The 26897-nt window shown below is 38.6% G+C and overlaps 1 protein-coding gene across 3 annotated transcripts in view; it reads right to left on the minus strand.

Annotated features, from left to right (window-relative positions):
* DMXL1 (Dmx like 1) overlaps positions 1-7693 on the minus strand; it is a 153682-nt gene extending 145989 nt beyond the window's left edge. For 2 of the 3 annotated variants that reach the window (XM_069087834.1, XM_069087835.1), the window contains exon 1: positions 7375-7691. In XM_069087834.1, coding sequence (XP_068943935.1) covers positions 7375-7461 — 87 coding nt within the window. In that variant the 5' untranslated portion in view covers positions 7462-7691. Of the gene's footprint in view, positions 1-7374 lie in introns of all 3 variants that reach the window. The other variant, XM_069087836.1, reaches the window with a different exon arrangement.
* Positions 7694-26897: the final 19204 nt, after the last annotated feature.

Genomic DNA, 26897 nt, shown 5'->3' on the forward strand with positions numbered 1-26897 from the left:
TCTCTCAGCCTCCATTTGTCTTATCTGTAAAATGATAAGGATAATAGTAGTATCTATTTTACAAGGTTGTCATAAGAAGTTTTGGGGTTTTTTTTGGTAAACTTACAAGTGCTGAATAAATGTAAGAGACTATTAAAGACATAAGAGAAAGTATATTTAGAGCTAACCATTACTACTTATGTATTTTTGGTAGCAAATACATTACAAGAATTACTAAGGGGGTGGCTAGGTGGCGCAGTGAATACAGCACTGGCCCTGGAGTCAGAAGGACCTGAGTTCAAATCCGACCTCAGACACTTAACACAAAAACTAGCTGTGTGACCTTGGGCAAGCCACTTAACCCCAATTGCCCTCCAAAAAGTGAAAAAAAAGAATGTAGCAGCAAGCACCCCAAGCGTCCTCAGGGTTTGCCGCCCATACAGGTTCTTGGATCTGCTTTGTTAAAGGAAAGCAACTTAAAATGGGTTAACAAGCTTACTTTAATCAGTCAGACATATATCGTTTACCTTGTTCAGGGGAAAAAGGTCAGCACCCCAAACTTCAAAGCATATAGGCAGAATTATGAAGACAGAAACAGATCAAGTAGACAGATTTCCAAACTGTCCAACCATTACATCCATACAGTCAACATCTGGGTTTCCAAATCTGGGTTTTTCAAAGCCGGGGGACTCTCAACAACAGCTTCCCATAATTCAGATCAAATCACAGAACACTTCTCAAAGTGAGTCCCAAAACAAAGCTACACATCAGGGCTTATATAGCCTTCTCCTGACTCAGAGAATGTAACAACCTTATTGACCCACTGGCCAATCAAAAAGTATCTACTGAAAAACAAGCCTCCCTCCCCAGGCTTCTGGTGCACTTTAGCCTAGGGGCAGGGAAGATCTTTAAAATTTACATTCGCATTACAAAGAATTACTTAGGAAATGGTAAATTTGGGAAATCTTGTTAGGGTCATGAGGTAGCTAGGATAGTGCCATGGATAGAGAGTGTCTGGCCCAGAGTCAGAAGACCCATCTTCACGAGTTCAAATCTGGCCTCAAATATTTAAAAAGCTACATGACACTGGGCAAGTCACATAGCCCTGTTTGTCTCATCTGGAAAAGGAAATGGAAATTGCTCCAGTGCCTGGCACATAAATAAATGTTTTAATTAATGTTTAGTGTTTATTGATGTTAAAATGTTTTCATAAATGTTTATTGATTGAGAAGAATACAAGCTATTCTACTAATAATGCTGAACTGAACTTTATATACCACAAATTTTTACTTAGCTGACACCATCTGGGAACAAGGTGATGAGGACACCTATATTTCCCAGCTTAATGAAGCTCAGCAATTTAACCACTAAACCATTGTAGCAGCAAGCACCCCATCGTCCCCAGGGTGGCTGCCAATACAGGTTCTTAGATCTGCTTTTCTGAAGGAAATCAACTAGAAATGGGTTAACAATCTTGCTTTAATCAATCAAATATATCATTTACCTTGTTCAGGGGAAAAAATCAGCACCCTGAACTTCAGAGTATACAAAGTATACAGAAATTACAAGAAAACAGAAAAACAAGGAGACAGGCCTCCAACTGCCTTGACTATTACATCCACACCTAGTCAATTACCAGAGAGGGAAGCATCAACATCTGGATTTTAAAAGCTGGGGGGCTCTCAACAAGATGCCCAGAGTCTCATCTGGTCAAATCACACAACACTTCTCAAACTGAGCCCCAAAACAAAGTCTCACATTAGAGATTATATAGCCTTCTCCTGGGTCAGAAAAACGTAACAACCCTCTTAACCCACTGTCCAATGACAAAGCACCAAGCTGTGGGCGTTCCTGAAAAACAAGCCTCCGACCACAGGCTCCAGGTGCACTTAACCTAGGGACAGGGAATATCTTTAAAATTTACATTCCTATAACAACCATGCAAAAAAATTTTTTTCTTAATGGAAATCTTTCAAAAATAAGATTGCACGAATGTAGTTTCCTGGTTTAGTAAATTAAGCATATTCAATACTTCTACTTTCTTGACTCTCACCAATTCTCAAACCCTTGCAACCTGGCTTCCAACCAACATATTTCAAGATCATGGATGATCTGCTAGTCTTGTGGCTTTTAAAGTGAACTCTCGGCAATTTCTGACACTATCCATTATCTCCTAAACATTTTAGCCTCCTGGTTTCCAAGAAGACACTGATTTCTCTTAATCTTCCTCCTATTCCTCCAACTGCCCTTTTCTTGGTGTCCTTTGCTGGATCATATCAACTTTCTTCCCACTAAATATGGGCTAACTGCCTATCTCTCCACTTCCTCTTCAAGTCATCCCATAGGTTCAAGATTATCTCTATGCAAATACCTTTCAAATCTATTGAACACAAATCTCTCTCTGAAATTCCAATCCCATAGTATCTGAATTCCAATTACCCAGGTTTACACCTTATAATCATTCTTCCCACCTTCTTCTTTCCCAACTTCCATATCTAATCAGCTGCCAAGTTTTGTTTGAACTATATCCAAACATTTTTTATTACTATCCCCTTCTCTCCATTTACACAATCCTTTCAGGGCCTTCACCACTTCTTACCAAAAGACTTACTGCTACAATCTAATTGGTCTCCCTGTACCAGCCTTAGCCCTCTCTAATCTATGTTCTGCAGATATGTTAATTGATACTTGTATTTGATATTTATATTTTAAGACAAAAAGCTTAATATACTCCAAGGCATCAAGCAGTTGGAATGGGGAAGGCAAACAAAGCATCAGGAAGATGTAGTGGGCCCTCAAAATTTCAACATGGAATAAAACAATTTACATATGAGGGTAAAGTAATCCTGATTTGCAGACCCTTCAATGAGGATGTGGAATTAATATCTCTTAGCTCTTCACCATTTAGATCATCACTGGGAGATGAAATTAGTGCTAAAGAGATGGTAGTAACCCTCAGGTAATAGGAATAGTCTACAGGAGATGGGATTAGTCCTAAAGAGACCCAAAAGTTGAGAAAGGTTAAAACATGGGGGTAACTCAGACTGACTCTGTCCTAATGGCTGACTTTGGTGCTAACCATGGTCATGGTGCAGCACCACAATCAGACTGAAATTGTTCTTCTAACCTCAACTACATCATCCTAATCCCTGCTGTTTATGCCATATCAATTTGAGTAAGTATTAGTGGCTATAAGACAGAGGACTTAAACTTGCAACAGGAAAGAAGTGTGCTGTGGCCATGGGCATTACAAAAGTCATAATCCCATATTTAACAAATTTAATTAAGCAGAGTCATAATCCTATATCCCTTAAAGAAACAAGCTTTTGTTAAATAGGCCTTGTAGATAAACTAAATCAGGTTACAGATTAAACCACTGAAAGGGCTACTAATCTGAGAAAGGAGATTTACATATCACCAAAGTCACCTAGAAAACTCAAATATCAGACATTATCAATCCAATCAAAAATACCAAATGGATTCTAATTGTTTCTGGGATAAAATGCAAACTCCTCAATCTGGCATTTAAAATCATCTACAATCCAGCTTCATCTACTTTTCCAATATAATTTTACAATTACTCTCCTTCTCACAGTCTCTAGTCCAACCATCCTACCTGTTACTGGTTGTTGCTGTTCATCCTTCATTTTCCAATAGTACCAATGACATCATGGGTGATGTCTTGATTTGAATGTGAATTGGATTTAAGTGAGGCAGAGTTGCACAAAGTCATCATCCTCACTCTCTTCCAGAGTCATCAAAATCTAGCAGCAAAACAAAAGTCAGGATGATTGGCGATGGGTACAGTGCTCCATATTGCCTACTTAGGCCTCCTCTGTGGCTTTTGGAACAAATTGTTCTCATCTGCCCATTCAGCCAGGGGAATTCTTTACATACTTGGGACAGATGTCCCCCTAACTTACTGATAGGTTTAAGGCTTATGGGTTACCTTCAATCTGGTTTAGCCTATCTGCTGAGATGGTCAGCCAAAGACCAAGCGCATAAATAGAAGAAATTTATGCTTGAAACAACACAATACCATGGACACCGAGGAATCAACATACAAGGTATCTGGAGGACAGGAAGATACTGAAGCCGTACTAAAGCTTGGAAAAAATATCAGACCTTATTAATAATAACAAAAAAAGTCAACCAAGAAAACATCAATGACTACTCTCCCATTTATACAAATGTGCACTCTCTGCAGGTAGTTTTTGATGCAAAAGTACTAAGGTTCAAGGAGACACAGTAGGAAGGAATTTAATAGGAAGCGACTGATATGTGAAAATAAAATGTCAATGCAAACAATTTTTAATCTACAAGATACTGTGTATCAACCTAGTTCAAGCTTGTTTGTCACCTGATATGGGCAGTCTACTGCACTGGTGATCAAATCAAATTCAGATAGGTTATATTATTATCTCTTTGCAGATAACTCCCAAAGGAAAAAGAAGTAGAAGATGATGACGATGATGATGATAAAATATACCTCCAGTCATAATCTCCCCTGAAACTCAGTTCAATATTATTAACTGCAAGCTATACTTTTTTACATCAATGTCAAATCTGTTATCTCCAACTCAGTGTCTCTAAAATGGAATTAATATTTGCTTCAAAAATCCATCCCTTTTCCAATCTTCTATTATTTTTTTGAGAGTACCTCTATCACTCTAGTGACCAGGGTTTGCAACCTTGGAACCACCCTTGACTCTTCCATCTCCCTCACTCCCCAAATCCAAATCAGCTGCCAGGTCTTCTCAACCCTATTTCTACATCTTTTTTTTATCTCCTCCTCTCTCCTACTCAAGTTCCACTTCCATGAGGCCTTTCTTCATCACTGAGTTGCTGACACTCTACCTCTCTTGAAATTACTTTATATTGCTATGTATTTATTTGGGTATATATCATACAATCTCTCACCCCCAATAGTCTTGGAGAAGAGATATTTTGGTAGGTGCTTAATAAATGTTAGTCCAATAGAACAGAAATGTTGTATCTTGTTTTGAAACACCAAAGTCATCTCCAAAAATACAAATGGCTCAGTCAACTGCTCATAAATACCATTTACATTTTCAACTACAATTAAGCCAGAGCATGAATAAATTCATATGTAAGTTCAAGACTTAGCTTTGAAAATGCCATCTTCGAAAAGGCACCAAAAGGACATGAGAAAAAATGAAGGGGTGACAGACCACTTTATGTGGCATAGTTAGATGTACCCAAATAACAAAAAAATTTCCATGTTTGAAAATGCTAGAGAAAAAGTATTTCTGTGTGTGGTTTCTTTGGCACAATTCATTCTGATTGGGATTGAGATACTAAACCTGGTAGGTATTAGGAAGTATAGACAAACACTGAACAGTAAACCCATAGCCAAAGAAAATCACATCCTGTCTAATATGCTGGTGACCCCAAAACCTAAGTAGAAGGTTAAGTAGACTCAACATGGGGCATTTGTTTAGATACATGCCTGTGAAAATGCTACCTAAGTTTTAGTGTTCCTGACATTATTAATATAGGACCATAATCATATTTTTGTATCCATCTTCTCATGGCTGAAACTTAACAATTGGAACTATCCAAAAGAGGAAGGCACAGTCTTATGAATAGCAGGTTTCCCCTCTCCCCTACTAGAAATTCTAGTAGGTGAAAACTAAATGACCAATTGTTGGTGATGCTATAGAAGTGATTCTTGGTCAGGTCAGGTATGGATTGAACTAGATTGCCTGAGATCATTCCCAAACATGAAATTCCGTGATTCCTGTAATGGAGGTCCATTGTATTATTTAAAGAAAGTGTATTGGAGTCAGAGTAGCAAATGAGAAAGATAAACCAAGCATAAATTTAGTGCCAAGATTAGGAAGAGACAATGAAATAGGAGCAAGAAAAGGTTATAGTAGGCATCCTGAAAAGATCACCACAGCCTGGGCCAAAGACTTGGTTGCTGTGATGGATGGTAAGATTTATCACTATTTAGCGATGTATATACATTATTGTGCATATTAAAATGTTTATTTTAAAAATGATAATGTGGTCCCCATTGAGCTTTTTAGAGTGACCCAAACACAGATCACTTAAAATTCATAATATAAAGTTGACACCAAAGACTGAACAGATTCTGAATGCCTTCTTAGAGAACATGTTTGAAAAAACAATTAAGAAAAGAGAATTAACAAACTAATCAACACTAGAAAAGGCAGCTGGACAACTAACCTTCCTATAACTTTTTCTACATTCATGTTCCTCAGATACTGTTTTATCTGAAAGGAGACATTTGAAGACTACAGCCATGCCATTTCATCTTTTTATTGAATCTAGGGCAACAGTTTCCTCTGTTCAAAAATCTAAGAATATATTTAGAATCTATCGATTCCTGATTTATCTATGTAAGTGCAAACCTATCTCTTAGAGGGGAAAGTTAACTGCTCCTTCTTGAAACAAAATATCTAGTTTAAATGAAACAAGTGCAGAATTCCAATATTGCTCTCCCTAGGAAAATATTTTGTATCCCAGGGGCTGATGAAAGTCACAGAAAAGTCAAAGGTGGATAAAGGCACAGTTCTCCTGAAATTATAATATGGAAGCTGAACCAACTACTACATTCTGCTTTACTCTGTTCCATATATTTATGGAAAAAAAATAATAGTTTTAAGTAGTCAACTTAACCAGGTCAAAAAGTCATCTATGGAATTTTTCTTGCTCTAGGTGAACACTCGCAACACTAACTTTTACTCTAAAATTCATTTCAATCTGTATCGATTTATTGTACGAATTAATATGAATTCAAACTGTATCAAGGATTGTATTTAAGTACAACTTTTAACCTTTGTTTCAATGCGAGCAAGTTTGTTTTAATTTTCTTGGAAATCACATATCACACATTTCATCATCATTCCTGAATTATATGCCACCTTTAAAAGTATCTGGAAAAATATGTAAAGGTCTTTCTCTCCACACAGCTGTTTCTTCCCATGTATGTTACATTGGAATTTATTGTTAACTACAAAACAAGTAACGATTGTTTCTGAGACACCCACTCTAAATTGCAACAGGCACATGACTTCATAGCAGAAACAGCCCCCCGAGCGCCAAAGGGACTGCTGAGGTTTCCCAAAGTGTCGGACGTGGGCTTGGGACCCCCTGCATCTCATCGGAGCATCCCTCCCCACCCCACCCCCCGCCCCCGGCTCGGGCTCCGTCCAACATCCTCCCCTCTTTCCCACCTGTCGCCAGCAGACGCCCCGATGCCTCGGCCCCGGCTCCCGCCCGGCCCCTCACCCGGGTCCCCGCGGGCTTTGGGGGCATCCGCCGGGCTGTCATCGCAGGGCCGCGCCAAGGCCGGGCAGCCGCCGCCGCCGCCGCCGCGGGGACGGCAGGGCCCGGAGAGCCACTCACCGTGAAGCGCTGGTCGCCGACGCTGCCCACGGAGAAGCAGTGGTCCCCGGGGTTCACGGCCCCGGTCAGGACCTGGTGCAGGTTCATGTCGTCACTGCCCCCCGCGGCCGCTCGCTCCGGCCTCACTCCCGCAGCTGGGGCCGGGGCATCGTGCCCGAGGCTGCTGGTGCAGGGGGCGACGGCGGCTGCTCCTCTTAGGGGCGAGCGGGGTTCGAGACCTGAGGCGGCGGCGAGCGCGCAGACCTGGAGCCGCTCCGCCGGGGCCCGCGGTTCATCCCGAGCCGCGCAGCGCAGGACCGGAGAGGGGGGGGGGGGGGGAGGGCAGAGCAGAGGGGGGGGGGGGGGGGGCGGGGGCGGGGCCAGGGGGCGCCGCGCAGCTCTCGCGCGCACCTGTCACCGCCCGCACCAGACCGCTCCGGAACCACCCGCGCAGGGGCCGCCGCTCTAGGTCGGGCACTTGCTGGGGAACGAGCAGACAGCACTGGGGGGCCGGGAAGTGGGGAGGGTGACTTCCTCTTCGGCGGCTGGAACCGGGTGGCGCAGTAAGCCCACTGGGTCTCCACACGCCTCTTCCTTGACCTGTCCCTTCTCGGCTCCAGTCCTCGCCACCCGTTTCCCTCTCCCTCCTCTGGCCTCGATCGTTAGGAGTGCGTCTCTCTCCTGGCAAAAAACGTATCGCGAGATTTTCCGCGGCTTAGGTCTGATAGGGCAGGAGTTGTTAAAGGGACTTACAGCCGTTGTCATCCTTGTAGTGAGTGAATCGGGACGCGTGACTCCGTCCGCTTCCTCCAGGTTGACCAATCCTCATCTTGGATGTTTTAGGCTCCACCCATGGCAGAAGAAGAGCGAATCGCTGTGGTGCTAGTGGGCAGCCGCACTGTGCGAAATGTTGTCAAATCTCCGGGGGAAGAAATGAATGGAACAGGGTGGAGTTTAGTTACCTGATTACGTACGTAAGCTTCCACTGCATCTGTCTAAGGGACGGGAAGGCTCTGCGGCTAAATCCGAATGACAGAAATCTATTGGAACCAAGACTGCTGACCTTGTCTAATCCAGGCCTCCTCATTGACTACAAATCCCAGCATGCAATCTTCCCCTTTGGGTGGAACACGCTAGTGTCCTTAGGGAATGTGACCCTTGGAGAGGTCTTGCAGCTAGATGCGTAAGAAGTGCCGAGTTTACGAGAGTTTCAAACTAAAAATATGTGTTGCAAAAATATAGTAATTCAGGTAAGCTTGGAGACTTTGCAAATATAATAGGGTGTTCTTTCTCCCCAAATTTTCTCACACTCAACCAAACTTCTTTAATTGGTACTATAATTGGAACAAATCATTTAAGAGACAGCCACTAAGTCATGGGGACTCAAAAATGAAACACTATTTGCCCTCAGCGAGTTTATATTCTTTTGGGAGAGATAAGTATATATATATATATATATGTATGTATAGATAGATATAGATATAAGTATATATATATAGAGAGAGAGAGAGAGATACATAAATATATCTGCAGATTCATCTGAACTTTTAAAGAGAGCAGATCAGTCTTTATTGGAACTCAGCGTCTCATTATGCCCACATCTTGAATCTGGGGGAAATTACATAAACAAATTTTAGGAGGGTCTCATGTCTGGGCCTCTCCAAAAGGAATAACAGGGTCCTCGAAGAAGTCTCTCTGAACCAACTGTAGGGTGGTTATTTACTTCCTTCACAAATTAAATACTTAAAAATAAAGATTCATAAACCCACATCGAAAAATACTTAAAACACTAACGTATGTGATAGGAATCTGAAACTTAAAACATGACACACTTTGCTGGACTGCTGGACAGGTATTTCATTTTAATCCCTAATCTGTACTGTCTGAGCAATTTACTCAAGGTAGCCATACTTTAAGACTTTCTTATCCTTTCATCTGTAGTATCTTCCTAGTGGTGTTCATCTTCTCTGAACACTTAGAGGAATTATCTCATGCTGGATAAACAGCATCCAGACCCAGGAGCTCCCAACTTTTCTTAATTCATGAAATTCCTGCTAAATTTAAGAATATCCATCTCAGGATCACTGTTTGGTCACCTCTGCTTAGGGAAAGAAACACAAAACCAAAGAGGGAATTAGCCTTGACATCTACTATGAGGCTTTACTTGACAAGTTTGTGTGCTCAATGTCCTGTTCACATAGTTACTATAGGGTGCTGAGGAGAAAGAACAATCCCCTCTCCCATCCTAGAAATCTTGAAGAGACCTCAGAATCCCAACTGGAAGAGAGGGCAGAGTCACTCCTCTTAAAGTCTACTTAGTAGTCAGCTCCTTATGGAGGGGGAGGGAAGGTGGTACTTGCAACTGGGTGAATCTAGAAAAACTCTATGTAGAAATTGGTACTTGGAAAGTATGTGCAGATCCTATACTTGATTGCATGCCACAATGGGGGAGACGGGAATTTGAAACTCAGTTTTTGTGGAATCTGAGTCTTGTAAACTAAAAGTAAACAAATTAATAAAGACCAAAAAAAAAGTTAAAAAAAGAAATTAGCACTTGAACTGGCTTTAAAGGAAACAACTTCTAGGTTGAGGTAAGAAGAGAGTATATTTCAAGCATCTGGGATAGCCAACATGAAGGCCTGGAGATAGGAAATGGAGTACTGTGTATAAAGGACAGAAAGAGGGACAGTTTGACTGGGCCATAGCATGTGGGAAGGGGAATAATTTATAAGATTGGAAAGATAGGCAGGAACCAGGTTTTGAAGGGTTTTTAAATGCTCAATAGAGGAGTCTGTATTTGATCCTAGAAGGAGTAGGGATCCATTGGATTCTCTTTAGTAGGAAATTCATGTAGTCAGACTTATACTTTGGGAAAAATCACTTTGGAAACTTTGCAGAATGTATTTGAGAGGAAGAGATAAGGTAAGGAGACCAAATTAGGAGGTTATCATAGGGTTCAGATGAGAGATGATTGGGCCTGGGCCAAGGTGATGGCTGTGTGCCCCACTTGAGGTCAGAGATTGTCTTTTGCCTCTTTTGTATTCTCAGAGTTTAGCACAATGCTTGGCACACAATAGCCACTTAATAAAAGTTTATTGAATGAACTGAGAAAGGGAGAGATGTGGAGATAAATCTGACCAGATTTGGTAATTAATTGGATGTATGGAATGAGAAAAAGTAGGTAGTAGAGGATAATTGCAGGGTTATAAACTTGTTTGATTGGAAGGATAGTGGTAACCTCAATAGAAATGGGAAAGTTTGAAAGAAGGATGGGTTTGAGGGGAAACAATACCTTTGGTTTTGGACATGTTGAGTTTGACAAGCCTACAGGACAGCCAACTTGGAGTATGCAGTAGGTAGTTGGAGCTGTTCGGCTGGAAGTTAGGAAAGACATAAGCACTAGTTGTATAGATTTAGGAGTCATCTGTATAAAGAAGATAGTTTAACCCACGAGAGGTAATAAAGTAAAATTATGTTGTACTGGGCAGTATTTCCGTAGTATACATAAGGAGTTTAAAAGACTTGTAATTTCATTGCTGTGAGTATTCCCTCAAGACTGTGCAAAATGATGTACCGTTATGTTTTATACAATCTTCATTGCTCCCTGTGGCCAAAAATAAATTTATCACCTCTCAGCCACCTTTTTTGGTAATTGGGCCTCTCAGAATTTAGCTACATTGGTCCTTAATCCACCTAGATCAGGGGTGGGGAACCTGTTGCCTCGAGGTCACATGTGGCCCTCTAGGCCCTCAAGTGTGACCCTTTGACTGAATCCAAACTCTGTGAAGTTTGGATTCAGTCAAAGAAATTTGGAAGATTTGTTCTATAAAGTTTGGATTCAGTCAAAGAAGTTTGGATTCAGTCAAAGGGCTGCCCTTGAGGACTTAGAGGGTTACATGTGGCCTTAAAGCCTCAGGTTCCCCACCCTTGACCTATACCGTATTAGAAGCCCTTCTAGCCTGGTAGGATCTACCAAAGCTTGCATTATTTAGCCATCAAATTCCATGAAAAGAGTACGATAAATGGAAGATTCCAATGAGTATCCAAATTTTGAATTTTAAAGGTATTTTTGCAAAAACTTGAAACTTGAAAATTGAATTGGATTTGGTGGGGCTGTTCTGTTGAGACTATAACAGGACTTGGTTGGGTTAGAGAAAGCTACTTTAAATTCCAGAATGAAGAGGCAGAAAGGAGGTTAAAGTTCACAACAAGAGGACTGGAATTTAGTTTAGGGTTAGAAGCTGGCTCAAAGAAAAGAAGCAAATATCCATTATGTCCTGGAAAGGGGATTATCTCCTGGAAGGGGAACAAGGTCCTGTGAGTCGAGGCATTCTGAGCTACTCTTTTGTTCTGCTATGATAATGGATGAAGCAGCAGGGGAACTTTGGTGATCCCTGTGATTTTTCTATGGGTAGAATTAGACAGAAAGTGACACTTCAGCCGAGGAAAAGAGCAATCAGAAATCTGATTCCATCCCAAACCCTTGATTTCCCTGCTGGGAGAAAAGACCACTTTCACTCATCTTCAAGCAGGCCCCTTTGGGTCAAGGAAAGGAACAGCTGTTGCCCCTGCCTTCAAGGACTTAAAGCTCCAAAGACCTTATTCTTTCCTCTCTCCCCCCAGGAATTCATTAATTTTAGTGATGCTAGAGCCTAATCAGCAAGAGTATCTTTGCATTAACCTTGCTATCAGTGAGTAACCTTTATAACTCATCCAAAGTTTCCATCTCTTGCTCTAGGAACAATAATCAAGCCAATATTACCATTATAAGATTGCTACTAATAAAGGTATGGCTATCTATTGGCCTTTGACCCCATGACTGCCCCAGACCAAAGCCCCCTTTCTTGTTTCTCGAATTAGAATATGAGCTCCTTGATGATCCAGACTGTCTCTTTTTTGTTTGTATCCCTGATTTCTATCATAGTCCTTTGCACATAGCACTTAATTAAAGCTTGTTGATCAATTGAAGACAGGTTAATTCTTCCCCAAGCATCCCCTAACCTGGTTTAAGTTCTAACTGGAAATGAAAATTCTCACATAAGCTTGAACATAATTTCTCCACATCAACAAAATTGTCAATAGCTGAAGAAGATATAATCTACCTCCCCAGAAGAGCAATAGTAGGGAAGTATTGTGGGGGAAAAGACAAACATGTGGAAGGGAAGACAAAAGGTAAATGATTAACAACTGGGAAACAGAATAGTAAATTTGAATTGGTAGAAATTGGAATAAAAAAAATCACAATTTTCCCCCCCTAGTCTCTTTTACTTTATGATCTAGAAAATGCTGTGTGGGAAAATTGACTTGATGTCTCTTTGCTGTGAACAGAGCTATCACTAATAAGAGAAGTGTTTGTATAAAGTACTTACTATGAACTATATGAACACAATTTTAAAAACACTTCACATAAATAAATCCAGAACTAAGCAACTGGAAAAATATTAATTGCTCATGGATAAGTAGAGCCAAAATAATAAAAATAACATCTCTGCTTAAATTAGCTTATTTATTCAACGCCATACTAGTCAAACTACCTAAAAATTTTACAGAGCTAGTAAAAATAATAACAAAAGTCATCTGGAAAAACAAAAGGTACAGAATATCAAGGAAATAATGAAAAAAAAATGTGAAGGAAGATGGTCTAACTGTACCAGATCTCAACTTATATTATAAAGCAGTAAATATCAAAACACTGTGGTACTGACTAAGAAATACAGTGTGGATCAGTGGATTAAGTTAGATACGCATTACATTACAGTAAATGACCATAGAAATCTAGTATATGATAAATTCAAAGATCCAAGATTTTGGAAGAAAAACTCAATATTTGACCAAAAAACTGCTTTGAAAACAGGAAAACAGTATTGCCAGAACTAGGTATAGAACAACATCTCACACAGTATACCAAGGTAAGGTCAAAATGGGTACATGATTTACACATAAAGGGTGATAACATAAGCAAATTAGAAGAGAATGCAGTAGTATTTTTATTGTCAGATCTATGGATAAGGGAAGAATTTAGGATGAAAGAAAATACAGAGAGCATTACAAAATGTAAAATAGATTGTTTTTATTATTTAAAATTTAAAAGTTTTTGCACAAAATCAATGCAACCAACATTAAAAGGAAAGCCGAAAACTGGGGGAAATTTTCGGAAGAAGTATCTCTGAAAAAGGACTCATTTCTCAAATATATAGAGAAATTAGTCAAATTTATAAAGATATAAGTCGTTCCTTAATTGGCAAATAGTCAAAGGATATTAATAGACAGTTTTCAGACAAAGAAAACAAAACTATCTATAATCATATGAAAAAATACTCTAACTTTTTTTTTTGATGAGGCAGTTGGGGTTAAGTGACTTGCCCAGGGTCACACAGCTAGTAGGTGTCAAGTATGTGGTCAGAGGCCAGATTTGAACTCAGGTCCTCCTGACTTCAGGACCAGTACTCTATTCACTGAGCCACATAGCTGACCTTCTAACTTACTTTTTTTTTCTAAGCAATTGGGGTTAAGTAACTTGCTCAAGGTTACATGTCCAGTTATTTCTGGGTGGGTGCTGAGTGTCTGAGCCCGGGATTTGATCTCCAGGTCATCCTGACACTGCAGCCAGTGCTCTTACTCGCTGTGCTACCTGGCCGCCCCTCTAACTTACTTTTCATTAGAGAAGCACAAATGAAAACAACTCAGGTGTCACCTCACACCTATCAAGTTGGTTAATATGACAAAAAAGGAAAATGATAAATGTTGGAGGGAATGTAGGAAAACTAGGACACTAATACATTGTTGGTGGAGTTGCGAACTGAGCCGACCATTCTGGAGAGCAATTTGCCCCAAAGGCCATGTGCCCTTTGGTGCAGCAATACTGCTGCTTCATCTGTTGACCAAAAAGATCTTTAAAAGGGGTGGGGAAAGGACCCATTTGTACAAGAATATTAATAGCATCCCTTTTTGTGGTGGCTAAGAATTGGAAATTGAGATGACCATCGGTTGGAGCTGTGGTATATGATTGTGATGGAATATTATTGTGCTATAAGAAATGACAAGCAGGATGATTTCAGAAAAACCTGGAAAGACTTACCTGAGCTGATACAAAGTGAAGTAAGCAGAACCAAGAGAACATGGTATACATTTACAATGAAGAAGTGTGAATGACTTAGTTATTCTCAGAGTACTAAAGATGAAGCATAGTATCCACCTCGAGAGAAAGAATTGATGTTGTATGAATACAGACTAAATGAAGCATACTATTATTTTTCACTTTCTTTCATTTTTTATTCATCTTTAAAAAATTTTTAAATTAATTTATTTGGTTTTAGTTTTCAACATTCAGTTCCATAAGATTTTGAGTTTTCAATTTTCTCCCCTCCCTTTCCCTCCTTCCTCCCCAAGATGGCATGCAATCTGATATAGGCTCTACATATACATTCATATTAAACATATTTTCTCATCAGTAATGTTGTAAAGAATTAGAACCAATGGGAGGAACCACAAGAAAGAAGAAACAAAACAAAACAAAAGAGAGTAAACAGTATGCTTCCATCTGCATTCAGACTCCAGAAGTATTTCTCTGGATTTGGATAGTATTTTCCATTGTGAGTCTTTTGGGGTTGTCTTAGATCCTTACATTGCTGAGAAGAGCTAAGTCTATCAAAGGTAGCCATTGTATCATGTGGTTGTACTGTGGACAATGTTCTCCTGATTCTGTTCACTTCAGTCAGCATCAGTTCATGTGAGTCTTTCCAGGTTGTTCTGAAGTTGGCCTGCTCCTCATTTCTTATGGAACAATAGCATCGCATTACATTCATATACCATAACTTATTCAGCCATTCCCCAATTGATGGTCATCCACTCAGTTTCCAATTTTTTGCTACCACAAAGCAGCTATTATAAATATTTTTGTATATGTAGCTTCTTTCCCCTTCTAAATAAATGATCTTTTTGGGATACAGACCTAGTAGTGCATTATTGGATCAAATGGTATGCACAGTTTGATTACTCTATGGGCATAGTTCCAAATTGCTCTCCAGAATGTTCAGATCATTTCACAAGTCCACCATGGCTCTCTTGAGTCTTTATTTGGTTCTCTTCTTTGCTGCCAAACATCCTCCTCCTTGAAACCATAACCCCATCCCATTCCCTCAAAAAGAGGTTAAGAAACTCTGGTCTAAACTCTAAAAAAATATGTCCCGATTTGACCTTTGAGTCCATCATTTCTTTATCAAGAGCATGTTTTATAATGAGTCCTCTGGAATAATAGTTGGCCGTTGTATTGATCAGAATTCCTAGGTCTCTCAAGATTGTTTATCTTTACAATATCATTGTTATTTGTTATTCATCCTTCATTTTTGAAGAGGACCAATGATATCATGGGGTGGCATTTTGACTTGCCTGTGAATTTAAGTGAGGCAGAGTTGCTTGAAGTCTTGAGTCTCATTCTCCCTTCCGGAGTCATTGAAGTCCAGTGGCAAGACAAAAGTCAGGACAAGTGGTGATGGCCCAGGGCACAGTGGATGAATTTGGTGTCTGACCAAGCTCTAAGCATTCCACAGTCCCTGTCTTAGCTGTTCTAAGGCTAATTGGAGCAAATTGTTCTCATCTACCCGTTCCATGGGGGGAAGTGGGGAATTTTTCATATGCTTGGTATAGATATTGCCTAATTCATGGATGGGTTTAAAGCCTGTCAGCTACCCTCAACCTGACCACATACCACAGCTTCTTGGAGCCAAGGGTGAGATTTGGGTGATGGTGGATACCAAAGGTGAATGAACTTCCCTGAAAAGGGCTCTCAGCAAGCCCTCACATCAGAGGTACCTGAACACCTTATACACCCCTATAATTTATTTCTGCTCATTTCACTCCATATCAATTTATATAAGTCTTCCAGGGTTTCTCTTAAAACATGATGGTTTCTGAGTGCAAACTGAAGCAGATTTTTTTCCTCTTTAATTTTCTTGCTTTTTTTTGCAACATGGTTAATACGGGAATGTGTTTTCATGGTTTCTTATGTGTAGTAGTTATATTTCTTGCCTTATCAATGAATGATGGAAGGGGTAGACGGAAGAAGGAAATTTGGAACTTAAAATAAAAATTTTAAATCAAACATTTTTAAAAAAAGAAATCATACTCAATCATTTCTGACAGCACAATAATATTCCATCGTGTTCATATACTTGTTTAACCATTTCCATACATGATAGGTACTCCCTCAGCTTCCAATTTTTGCTATCATAGCTGCTATAAATATATTTTTTAAAAATATGTATCCATTCCCTCTATTTTTTTTGTCTCTTTGGGTTATGGATCTATTAGTGGTATTAACTGGGTTAAGGGGTATGTGCAACTTAGTAGCTTTTTGATCACATGGTTCAAAATTACTTTCTAGAAATGACTTGATCAGTTCACAACTCCACCAATAATGGTTTAATGTACTTGCTTTTCCACTTTCCCACCATCATTTGTCATTTTCTTTTCTTTTTTTTTGTTACTCAATCTGATTGGTGCATGCTAAAATCTCAGAGTTGTTTTAATTTTCATATCGCTAATAGTTTAGAGTATTTTTATATGGCTATTGTTAACTTATATTTCTTTTTCTGAGCAATGGCTCTATTCTTAAAAATGTGAACCAGTTCCCTACATATATTAGAAAGGAGACCTTTATCAGAGAAACTTGCTGTAAACATTTCCCACCCCCCACTTGGTTTTGTTTGTACAAAAACTTTTAAAATGTTTATGTACTTTAATCAGATTTGTCCATTTAACCTTCTATGATGACACAAACTCATCTATCCATAGATATGACAGATAATTTCCTTGCTCCTCTAATTTGTTTATTATGTCAGCCTTTATGTATAAATCATGTACCTATTTGGAACTTTTCTTGGGCTACAGTGTTGGTTTACACCTACTTTCTGCCAGATTCCTTTCCAGTTTTTCCAGCAGTTTTTGTTGAATGGTGAGTTCTTGCCCCAGGAACTAGAATTTTAGGGTTTATCAAACACTTGGCTGCTGTGTTCATTTGCTTTTCTATATACAATACCTAATCTGTTCCATTGATCCACCTGTTTTTTTTTGTTTGTTTGTGGTTTTAGTCGTTTCAGTTGTGACTGACTCTTTGTAAACAAAGATACTAGAGTGTCTTGCCATTCCTTCTCCAGCTCTTTTTCAGATGAGGAAACTGAGGCAAACAGGGTAAAGTGACTTGACCAGAGTCACACCACTAGTAAGTGTCTGAGGCCAGATTTGAATTCGAGAAGATATCTTCCAGTCTCTAGGCCTAGCACTATCCACTGCTCTCCTGTTTCTTACCCAGTAACAAATTGCTTTGATGATTACTGCTTTGTAATATACTTTGACATCTGATACTGCTAGGCCCTCTTCTTTTCCACTTTTCCCCCCCACTAATTCCCTTGAGATTTTTGCCTTTTTATTCTTCCATATAAATTTTGTTTTTATCTTTTCTTGACATATAAAGCAATCCTTTAGTAGTTTAATTTGTTTGTCACTGAATAAGCAAATTAATTTAGTTATTATTATAATTTTCATTATACTGATTCAACCTCTCCATGAGCAATTAATAATCTGCCAACTAGTTAATTCTTTCTTTGTGTATTGAGTGTTTTGAAATTATATTTATATGGTTCCTGGATACATATTGGTGGGTAGACTCCCAAATATTTTATACTTTTTGTGTTTATTTTAAATTGGATCTCTCTTCCTACTAGATTTTATTCTGCCTTTTCATTTTTACAGGCTATATAGTCATCTATATAAGCAAACACAGAAATGTATTAACTAAATAATGGAGTCATCTCTACATGAATTGAGGGCTTCCTCAGTGAGTGTATTAGTAGGGAACAAGCAATCCTTTGCAATCAGTATTCAGTAATGGACAGTATCATTGCCATTTTGTAATAAACTAAATGATGTGAAGAACATAAGCTCCCACTGTGCTTATTGTCTGTTGGTTTTGAAAAAGTATTTGATTCAGTAGAGCAAAACACCATCTGCCATGTTCTTTTACAATAAGATATCACCCATCCACACGTCAAAATCACATGATGTCCTTGAAATATTTAACAACAGAAATAGCTAAGATTATAAACATTGAATGGAACATTAAACAAAGAGATGAATGCTCACCAATGAATTTATCAATGCTTTTGATGGAAAAGATCCATTGTAAAGTCCAAGATTAAGGGAATTGCCAATAGATTTTCAGATCCTCCAGAGGCTTCGGTTTGGAGATGATGTTATAATGGTTCATCAAACTCCAGAACAATGCACAGCCTCCAAGAAGAAATACAGAATCATTCAAAGGAGTTTGTCATGTTCGTCCACACAGTAAAAACCAAGCAGATAAGACTGTCTATTGTCCAAATTATGGCATGCATTTATATGGATAATCTATAGAGCCTGCCTATCAATATGTGTATCTGGGACAAACCAATATAAATGGATATTGAATTGGGCCTAAAATTGAACAGGAGGAAGAAAGCAAGGTGGATTGCCTGCAAGAAATTTCAGAGCTCCTTTAATAATTCTAAACTTCCTATGAAAGTGAAGGCCCATCTTTTTAATACTGTTATATAACTTATATATAACAAGATAGAGAACACAGTCATTTGTGGAGAATTACAAATGACCATCGCACAAGGACAGTGGAAAGGCACATGATGGGTATGAGCAGGCTATACTATATCCAGTGAAGAACTAAATAAAAAATGAGTAAAAGATATATGTCATCAAGGAAACATGTGATAGGAGGAAAAGAAGATAGGCCGGTCATATGGTGAGAGATCATATTGTGGAAGTGGATGTAATGGCAGGCACAGAATAGTTCACACCTTGTTTCAGTTCAAGTATCTTTTGAGCCTTGTATCAAGTCTGTTAAGAAACAGACTGTGTGAACTCCACAACTTTTGAACCCTAGAACTCATGAACTGCAACAGGAAGGGAAGGAGCTAATGACCATATATAAGGAGAATTTCCAGGCTACAGATAGAAGAACTGAAAAGAGGACTCTTGTGGTGGCAGAGTCAAGAAGGATAAAACTTGTGGTATCCCAGCACTCTGTTTGTCTGTTCTGTCTGTGTTGACGTTTGTTTGTGATACTTTGTACAGAAGCCCTGGGACCTCACTGGAAGCTCTGAAAGAGGATTTTCTGGTTGTATGTTTACAGAAGTCCTGGAGGAGGGTTTTGGAGGTCCTGGGACTTTACCGATGCTTGTGCTGACCTCTTGAACCTTGTTTGTGGGTCTGTGTTTATTTCTATGTTTATGATTTGTGTTGAGTTCTCAGACTTTGTTGGTGGGTCTGAGTTGATTTCACAGGCAGATAGCGAATTGATGATGGTGCCAGCAATGTGTATGAATATTACTGTGGCTCTGTCAAGCTTTGTCTTCCCAGAAACAGGAACTGTGAAGGACTTGAGGTGGACTGGACACTGTGAACTTCAATATGGAACAGGAACTGGATGAAGAACTGGACAAAGAGCCAGACAAGGAACTGGGAGCTGCCTGCCTTTGTACCCAGGTGACAGTTGGAGCTGGGACCATGGAAGAACCATGGAAGCTGAGAGCCAGCCTCAAGTCAAGCTGAAAGAAGGCTTTACTTGGATACTGTGTACTGACTGAGAAGATTATGATTTACTGTGACCTATGGGTGGAGAACTTTGACTTTTGTACTTTGTGATTGAATTAAGGATTTTATGATTGACTAAATGAATGTACTTTGTTTACAACTATGCTACCACTTTGGTGAAAACTATGTGGCCATTTTAGTGATAAGTTGTTGAGTTGTGACATGATGAATGCTGTATTTTGATTTTCTGTGATAAGTTGTAACATTGTGAATGCTGTACCTTGATTTTCTGTGAATGCTTTGCTCTGGTTTGTTATTGAATAAATAGAGAGTTCACTATACTGTGTAATCAGAATCTTAAAAGCTATTCACAGCAGCAGTCCTCTGGAAAGCTGCTCATGCTTGGCTTTACAGTGGACAAGTCTGAGTTTTCTACTGATACCTGCACAGAGTCAGAAGAACATAAGGAAAGCCTCCAGCATATTGAGTGGATCCCCTATGGCAGACTTATGGGAGGACATGGACAAGAGTTGCGTAAGTTAGGCAATGCTGAATGGGCTGTGTCATTGTGAGAAACTTCTGAATCAAAGAAACTGCAGATCCATTTCAGTTTCTTTGGTGAGAGCAATACAATTACTTTTAAAAATCTTGGTTTAATACTTTGTGATACATTGGGTCAAAATTCTGGTTGTAAGTTCAGTTTATTTCTTGCTTTTAATAACTATGGTAGCTTAAAGAAATACCTTACCAAGAAATTCTTCTCTATGGAACAATTTTATCATTGACTGTGCTTACTAAATCATATACTTACTTTTTAATCCCATCCAATAGTTATTATAAAAAATTTTTGTGGAAATTTAGTTAATAAATTTCTGTGCTTACTGATATCAGTCTCTTATCCTTACAAATTATCCTCTTATCCTGAGTTTTTATATTCTTAACAAATGGGTTCAAAAACCCACTGAAATTCTTTCCAAGCTTTACAGAGGTAGAAAATTCTGTTTCTAAGTTTTAAAAATATGCATTTAAAAAAAGGTTTTGTTTGTTTATTCATTTATTTGTGGGCCTCAAAATCTTAGTGTTTGGAAAGGAAATTTAAGTCATTTCAAGAGTCTAGGAACTTCTGCCATACAGAGGCCATGACAATGCCACCCACGTTCAGACCCACTTCAGTATTTGAACAATCATTTATTTGGAAGTATGTAAATGTATCAAATGAACATTATCACTTATTGTTCATGTGACATGATTTCTGATCACAACCTAACAGATGGATCATAGATCTAGAATGAGAAGAGATTTTGGATGTCATCTAATAGTAGTCTCTCATTTTCCAGATGAGCAAATAGACCCAGGGAGTTTATGTTACTTGCCTCAGGTCATGCCAAAACCAGAGTTTGAATTCAGGCCCTGAGACTCTAAAATCGATGCCTTTTCTGCCTTTTATTGTATGAAGGGCCTTTGCTGTGGCATGATATGAAGGCAGGTTTCATAGAGTCCATGCTTTTCTAGTGAAAGAAATACTCTCACTTCATTTGCTATCCATTTAATTTAATGAGTGAGTAGAAATGATTCAGATGAAAATTAAGCAAATAAAGAACCTGATTCTTACTTCTTATTCTAAGTTTTGATATAGGCCAGAAGTCCAGAGTCTGGAACCTTCTGGAGCAATCTTGGAAGGACAGTTTTTTGTTTTAGCTTTGCCCCAGTCTGAAAGATAGCAGGCAGTTTAGTGTGTTTAGGGTAGTCTGAGACTCTCTTGTACCAAAGTAACATCCCTGGGCTATAACTGAGTAGACTACACCAGATCAGAGTCAGTGGATTTCCTAAATTAAAACTAGTAAACAATTGATCCAGACCCCCTAGGATTATTCTAGATTAGAGCAGAAAATCCCAGCTCTGACCCAATTCAGTTTTGAGAGTGCTTCAGAATGTCTTTCAGTCCAGTGTTGATAATAAATAGTGTTAGTCAGGCTATCCTATCTCCCATTTAGTACAGTGTGTCTTTGAATAGGATTTGTTTTCAATGGAATTTGCTTCTATGCTGGGGCTTTGAAAGCAGCTACAAAAGCAGTATGGTTATATTATGCTAGGTGCAGTGATTAATATGTGTAACTTTTAAGACTTGAATGTGAATCAGCTATTAAAAGACTTTGTCAGTTGGTAGCTGACTAGTTTATAATATAAATTGCTAAGAGAAAAAAAAAAAACCTGCCACACAGCAGTAGGAATGGCCTTTGCTCCACCATCCCTTGCCACCCCCAACTTTCTTGAATATCAAATAAAATGCTGAGACTGTGGTCTTGGGAGGAAGTGCTGCTTCATTTCTTGGGAATAAGCAAAGGAAATGACTATAAAAGTTTCATCAGTCTTTATTCTATTTGTTTAATACAATATTTATCAAATGAGTTGGTTATCTTGGTATGTTGTGTTCTGATGGCATACTTTTGACTGATCCAATGCTTTTTTCCTACCTTCATTTAGCATATTATTATTAGTGTTTGACCTGTGGTAGAACATTTCAAGCTTGTTTTGGTCTGATCAGCCTCAGTCAAACACACTGTAACTTGACTCTAACATAGTGATGTCATTTTGATCCTCTTTGAGAATGAAGGACAGCAACCATATTATTCGTTCAGCTACCAAAATAGACTATGGGCTATGGAGAGAGGAATGAAATTAAAATAAGATCTGTATTTGAGTCCAATTTTTACCTCTTATTAGCCATGGAATCTTTTGGGCCTGTTTTCTAATCTACAATATGGGGATACCTCCCTACAGGTTTGTGAAGAAAGCTCTTTTTAAATTCTAAAGTGAAGTGACCTATAATTACTTTAGTACTTTCCTTACTAATAAATCCCAAATACTTTACAAAAAAATTTAAGTGAAAAAATTATATGCTTAAAATAAGTTGACAAAAATCTAAAGCTTCTCTATACACTAGATAAAATTCCTTAACAAATTGAAATGACTCCCCAGTATGTTACATTATGAAGAAATGCAAAGTATCACTATTAAATGAGAGATAAAAAAAAAAACGAACAAAAACAAAACAAAACAAAACACAAGAAAGGGGTGGCTAGGTGGCCCAGTGAATAGAGCATGTGACCTTGAGCAAGTCACTTAACCCCAATTGCCCTCCCCCCCAAAAAAAGCAAAAAAAAAAAAAATGAGAAAGAAATTTTCAATTTTTCAAACTGAAATTGGTCATCATTTACTCCCTGCTTGCCAAATTAAATTTAATGCCACGATCCTATTCCTTACTGAGTGCATTCTTTGTATCAGGCTCCTCTGTCTTCTAGTATAACATTTCATTTCCTTTTGATTCTCCTCACTTGGCTCAAAGACATTTAGTATTTTGGATTTTTTCCCTGTTTGCACACTTCACAACCAAGAAAACAGTGTGATTCAGTGTAAAGGAGCCGATGGATTTTGTAGTCACAGGGCCTGTATTCTAACACTATCTCAAACACCACCTTTTTGACCTTGGGCAAATCACTTGCATCTCTGGGACCCAGTTTTGTCATCTATAAAATACGGGGTTAAATGATCTCTGAGGTCTTTTCTAATTCTAGATGTAGGATCTAATCCTAAGATGAAACAGATTGAGAACAAAAATCTGTCTGTGTAATGGTCTCCATCTGCCTTCTTTAGGAAGTCTTCTGGGGATAATCAGTGAAGATCCAGGAGACTAAAATTAACTCCTCTGACTTTTTTCCCCTACTCTTTCCTATCTTCCCATAATTATGAATTATTTTTTTCCCCTATCCCTCAAGCACATTTTCATGTGACCTGTGATTTATGTTGAGTCCTGGTCCATTTTTATAGACAAGGTAACTGAGACACAGAGAAGTTAAGTGACTTGCACATACATAATCATGCAGTTAAATGTCTGAGGAAGAATTTTTACTCAAGTCTTCCTGACTCTAAATCCAGCATTCCACTCACAATGCTATGTACCTGCCACTGATTATACAAAACATGCAGATAATATCTCCCTGCTTTTGACCAACCATGTAGGAGCTCTGAGGAGCTTGTTTCTAGCCATGTATGACCACTGGTTGTCCTCTAATTGTCTGCTAACTCAGAAGAGCCGAGTATTCAGAAGACCTGTCAATAGACAAGAGAATCTCTTGCAACAACCTCTTGTCTGCAACTCTCCATGTTGAAGATAATTTCAGTGAGGATTAGAGGATGGTTCTTCGTTATCCAATATCTTGTCATAGTGACCTTGTCACTACTCTCTCCACCTGCAGTATGAACTCAGGTAGTGTTGCTGGTCAGGAGGTACTTGCTTGTGTTTGTTCTTTCCTAGTCTTAGGCAAACAGGTACCTTAAGAAGGACATAACCTGAGGAATTTATGAGCCCTCACTTGGGATCATTAAAAGAACTTTGCAATTTCTCAAAAGCTATCCATTATTTGCATCCTGTCCAGTTCTGGGGGCAGCTCACTGTCCATTTGTAATGTCTAAATATTCCTGCCTGATATACTAAGAGATGAGCAATATAGATTGTCCATCCAACCCAGTTTTGTCGTCTGGACAATAAGTATTTTCCATCCCTTCTTCATCCCCCACCATCCCTCCCAACTCCTGCCTCTTCCAAACTTTCTTAGTTTTATCAAAAGTACCACCATTCTCCCAGTCACTTTGATTCACACAACCTGAGTATTATTAATTCCTCACTTTTCTTCATTTGCTTATCACTAATCAGTTGCCGTGTCTTGTCTGTTCTGCCTCTCTAACATCATGTTGTTGTTTTTGTTCTTCAGTCATGTCCAACTCTTCTTAACACTATTTGGGTTTTTTTTTTTTTAAAGCAATTGGGGTTAAGTAACTTGCTCAAGGTTACATGGCCAGTTAATATTATTATTTTTATGTTGGTGCCGAGTATCTGAGGCCGGAACCGATCCCAGGTCTCCCAACACTGGGGCTGGCGCTCTTACTCACTGCACCACCTGGCCACCCCTATTTGGGGTTTTCTTACAAAGATGCTGGGGTGGTTTGCCATTTCCTTCTCCAGCTCATTTTACAGATGAGAAGATTGAGGCGAGCAGGGTTAAGTGATGTCTGAGAACAGATTTGAACTCAGAAAGTGAGTGACATTGTATTCCAAATGCCTACCACCTATCAGCTGCTTTATAAAGGTTTGTTCATCCATTTTTTTTTCCTTCGTAGATAATTAAATCAAATCTTCAAGACTCACTTCTGCCTCTTAGAATCTCTAGATTCCTGCAAAGTTCAGCTCAGGCATCACCTTCTACATGACGCTTTTCCTGATCTCCCCAGTAGCTAGTGCAAGCTAAAAAATTATTTATTAATTCATTATATACATATATATGAATATGTAGATATATAATTAGCAGCAGTAACAACATTCTTCTATGCTAAAAACAGTTCAATAATAGTGTCAAATTAGTACCATGAATACTGGGAGGAAGCAGATTAAGCAACCTAATATTATGACACCACAAAAAGGGCTGCTATAAATATTTTTTGCACATGTAGGTTCTTTTCCGTTTTTATGATCTCTTTGGGATAAAGACCTAATAGTGATATTGCTGGAAAAAAGGGTACACACAGTTTGGTTGACCTTTGGAAATAGTTCCAAATTGCCCTCTGGAATGGTTGGATCAGTTCAAAACTTCACCAACAGTGCATTAATGTCCCACTTTTCCCACATCCTCTCCAATATTTATCATTTTGCTTTTTTTGTCATATTAGCCAATCCGATAAGTATAATGTGGTACCTCAGAGTTGTTTTAATTTGCATTTCTCTAATAAAAAGTGGTTTAGAGCCCCTCTTCATATGCCTATAGAGCTTTGATTTCTTTATCTGAAAACTGCCTGTTCATATCTTTTGAACATTTCTCAATTGGAGAATGGTGTATATTCTTAGAAATTTGACTCATTTCTCTATATATTTGAGAAATGAGGCCTTTATCAGAGGCACCTGCCATAAAGATTGTTTCCCAGTTTACTGGTTTTCCTTCTAATCTTAGCTGCAATACAACAAAAATTAAAAGGAAAGTAGAAAAGTAGGGATTTTTTTTTGCAACAAGTATTTCGGATAAATTTCTCAAATAGAGAACTGAGTCAAAAGTATAAGAATACAAGTCATTCCCTAATTAATAAATGGTACTCCAAGGATATGAACAGGCAGTTTGCAGATGAAGAAAGTGAAGGAAAAAATTCTCTAAAATCTCTATTCTGGAGAGCAATTTGGAACTATGCCCAAAGGGCTGTAAAACTGTGCATACCCTTTGATCCAGCAATACCACTGTTAGGACTATATCCTAAAGACATTTTTAAAAAAGGTAGGAAGGAGACTTATGTGAACAAAAATATTTATAGCAGCTCTTTTTATGGAGGCTAAGAATTGGAAATTGAGGAGATTCCCATCAATTAGGAAATGGATAAACAAACTGTGGTATATTATTGTGATGGAATATTATTGTGCTGTAAGAAGTGACAAGCTGGATAATTTAAGAAAAACTTGGAAAGACTTACATGAACTATTGTGAAGTGAAGTGAGCAGAACCAGGAGAACAATGTTAATAACAATATTGTTCGATTAAGAATTATGAATGATTTAGCTATTCTCAACAACACAATGATCCAAGACAATCCCAGAGGACTAATTATGAAACATACTATCCTCCTCTAGAGAAAGAACTGATACTGTCTGAATACAGAGTGAAGCGTGTTCTTCCTTCCTTCCTTCCTTCCTTCCTTCCTTCCTTCCTTCCTTCCTTCCTTCCTTCCTTCCTTCCTCCCTCCCTCCCTCCCTCACTCCCTCACTCCTTTCTTTCTTTCTTTCTTTCTTTCTTTCTTTCTTTCTTTCTTTCTTTCTTTCTTTCTTTCTTTCTTTCTTTCTTTCTTTCTTTCTTTCTTTCTTTCTCTCTTTCTTTCTTTCTTTCTTTCTTTCTTTCTTTCTTTCTTTCTTTCTTTCTTTCTCTCTTTCT

The sequence above is a fragment of the Petaurus breviceps genome, unplaced genomic scaffold (assembly GCF_028583685.1).
Source record: "Petaurus breviceps papuanus isolate PSGF00001 unplaced genomic scaffold, PetGlider_PUasm1.0 183, whole genome shotgun sequence".
Lineage (NCBI taxonomy): Eukaryota > Metazoa > Chordata > Mammalia > Diprotodontia > Petauridae > Petaurus > Petaurus breviceps.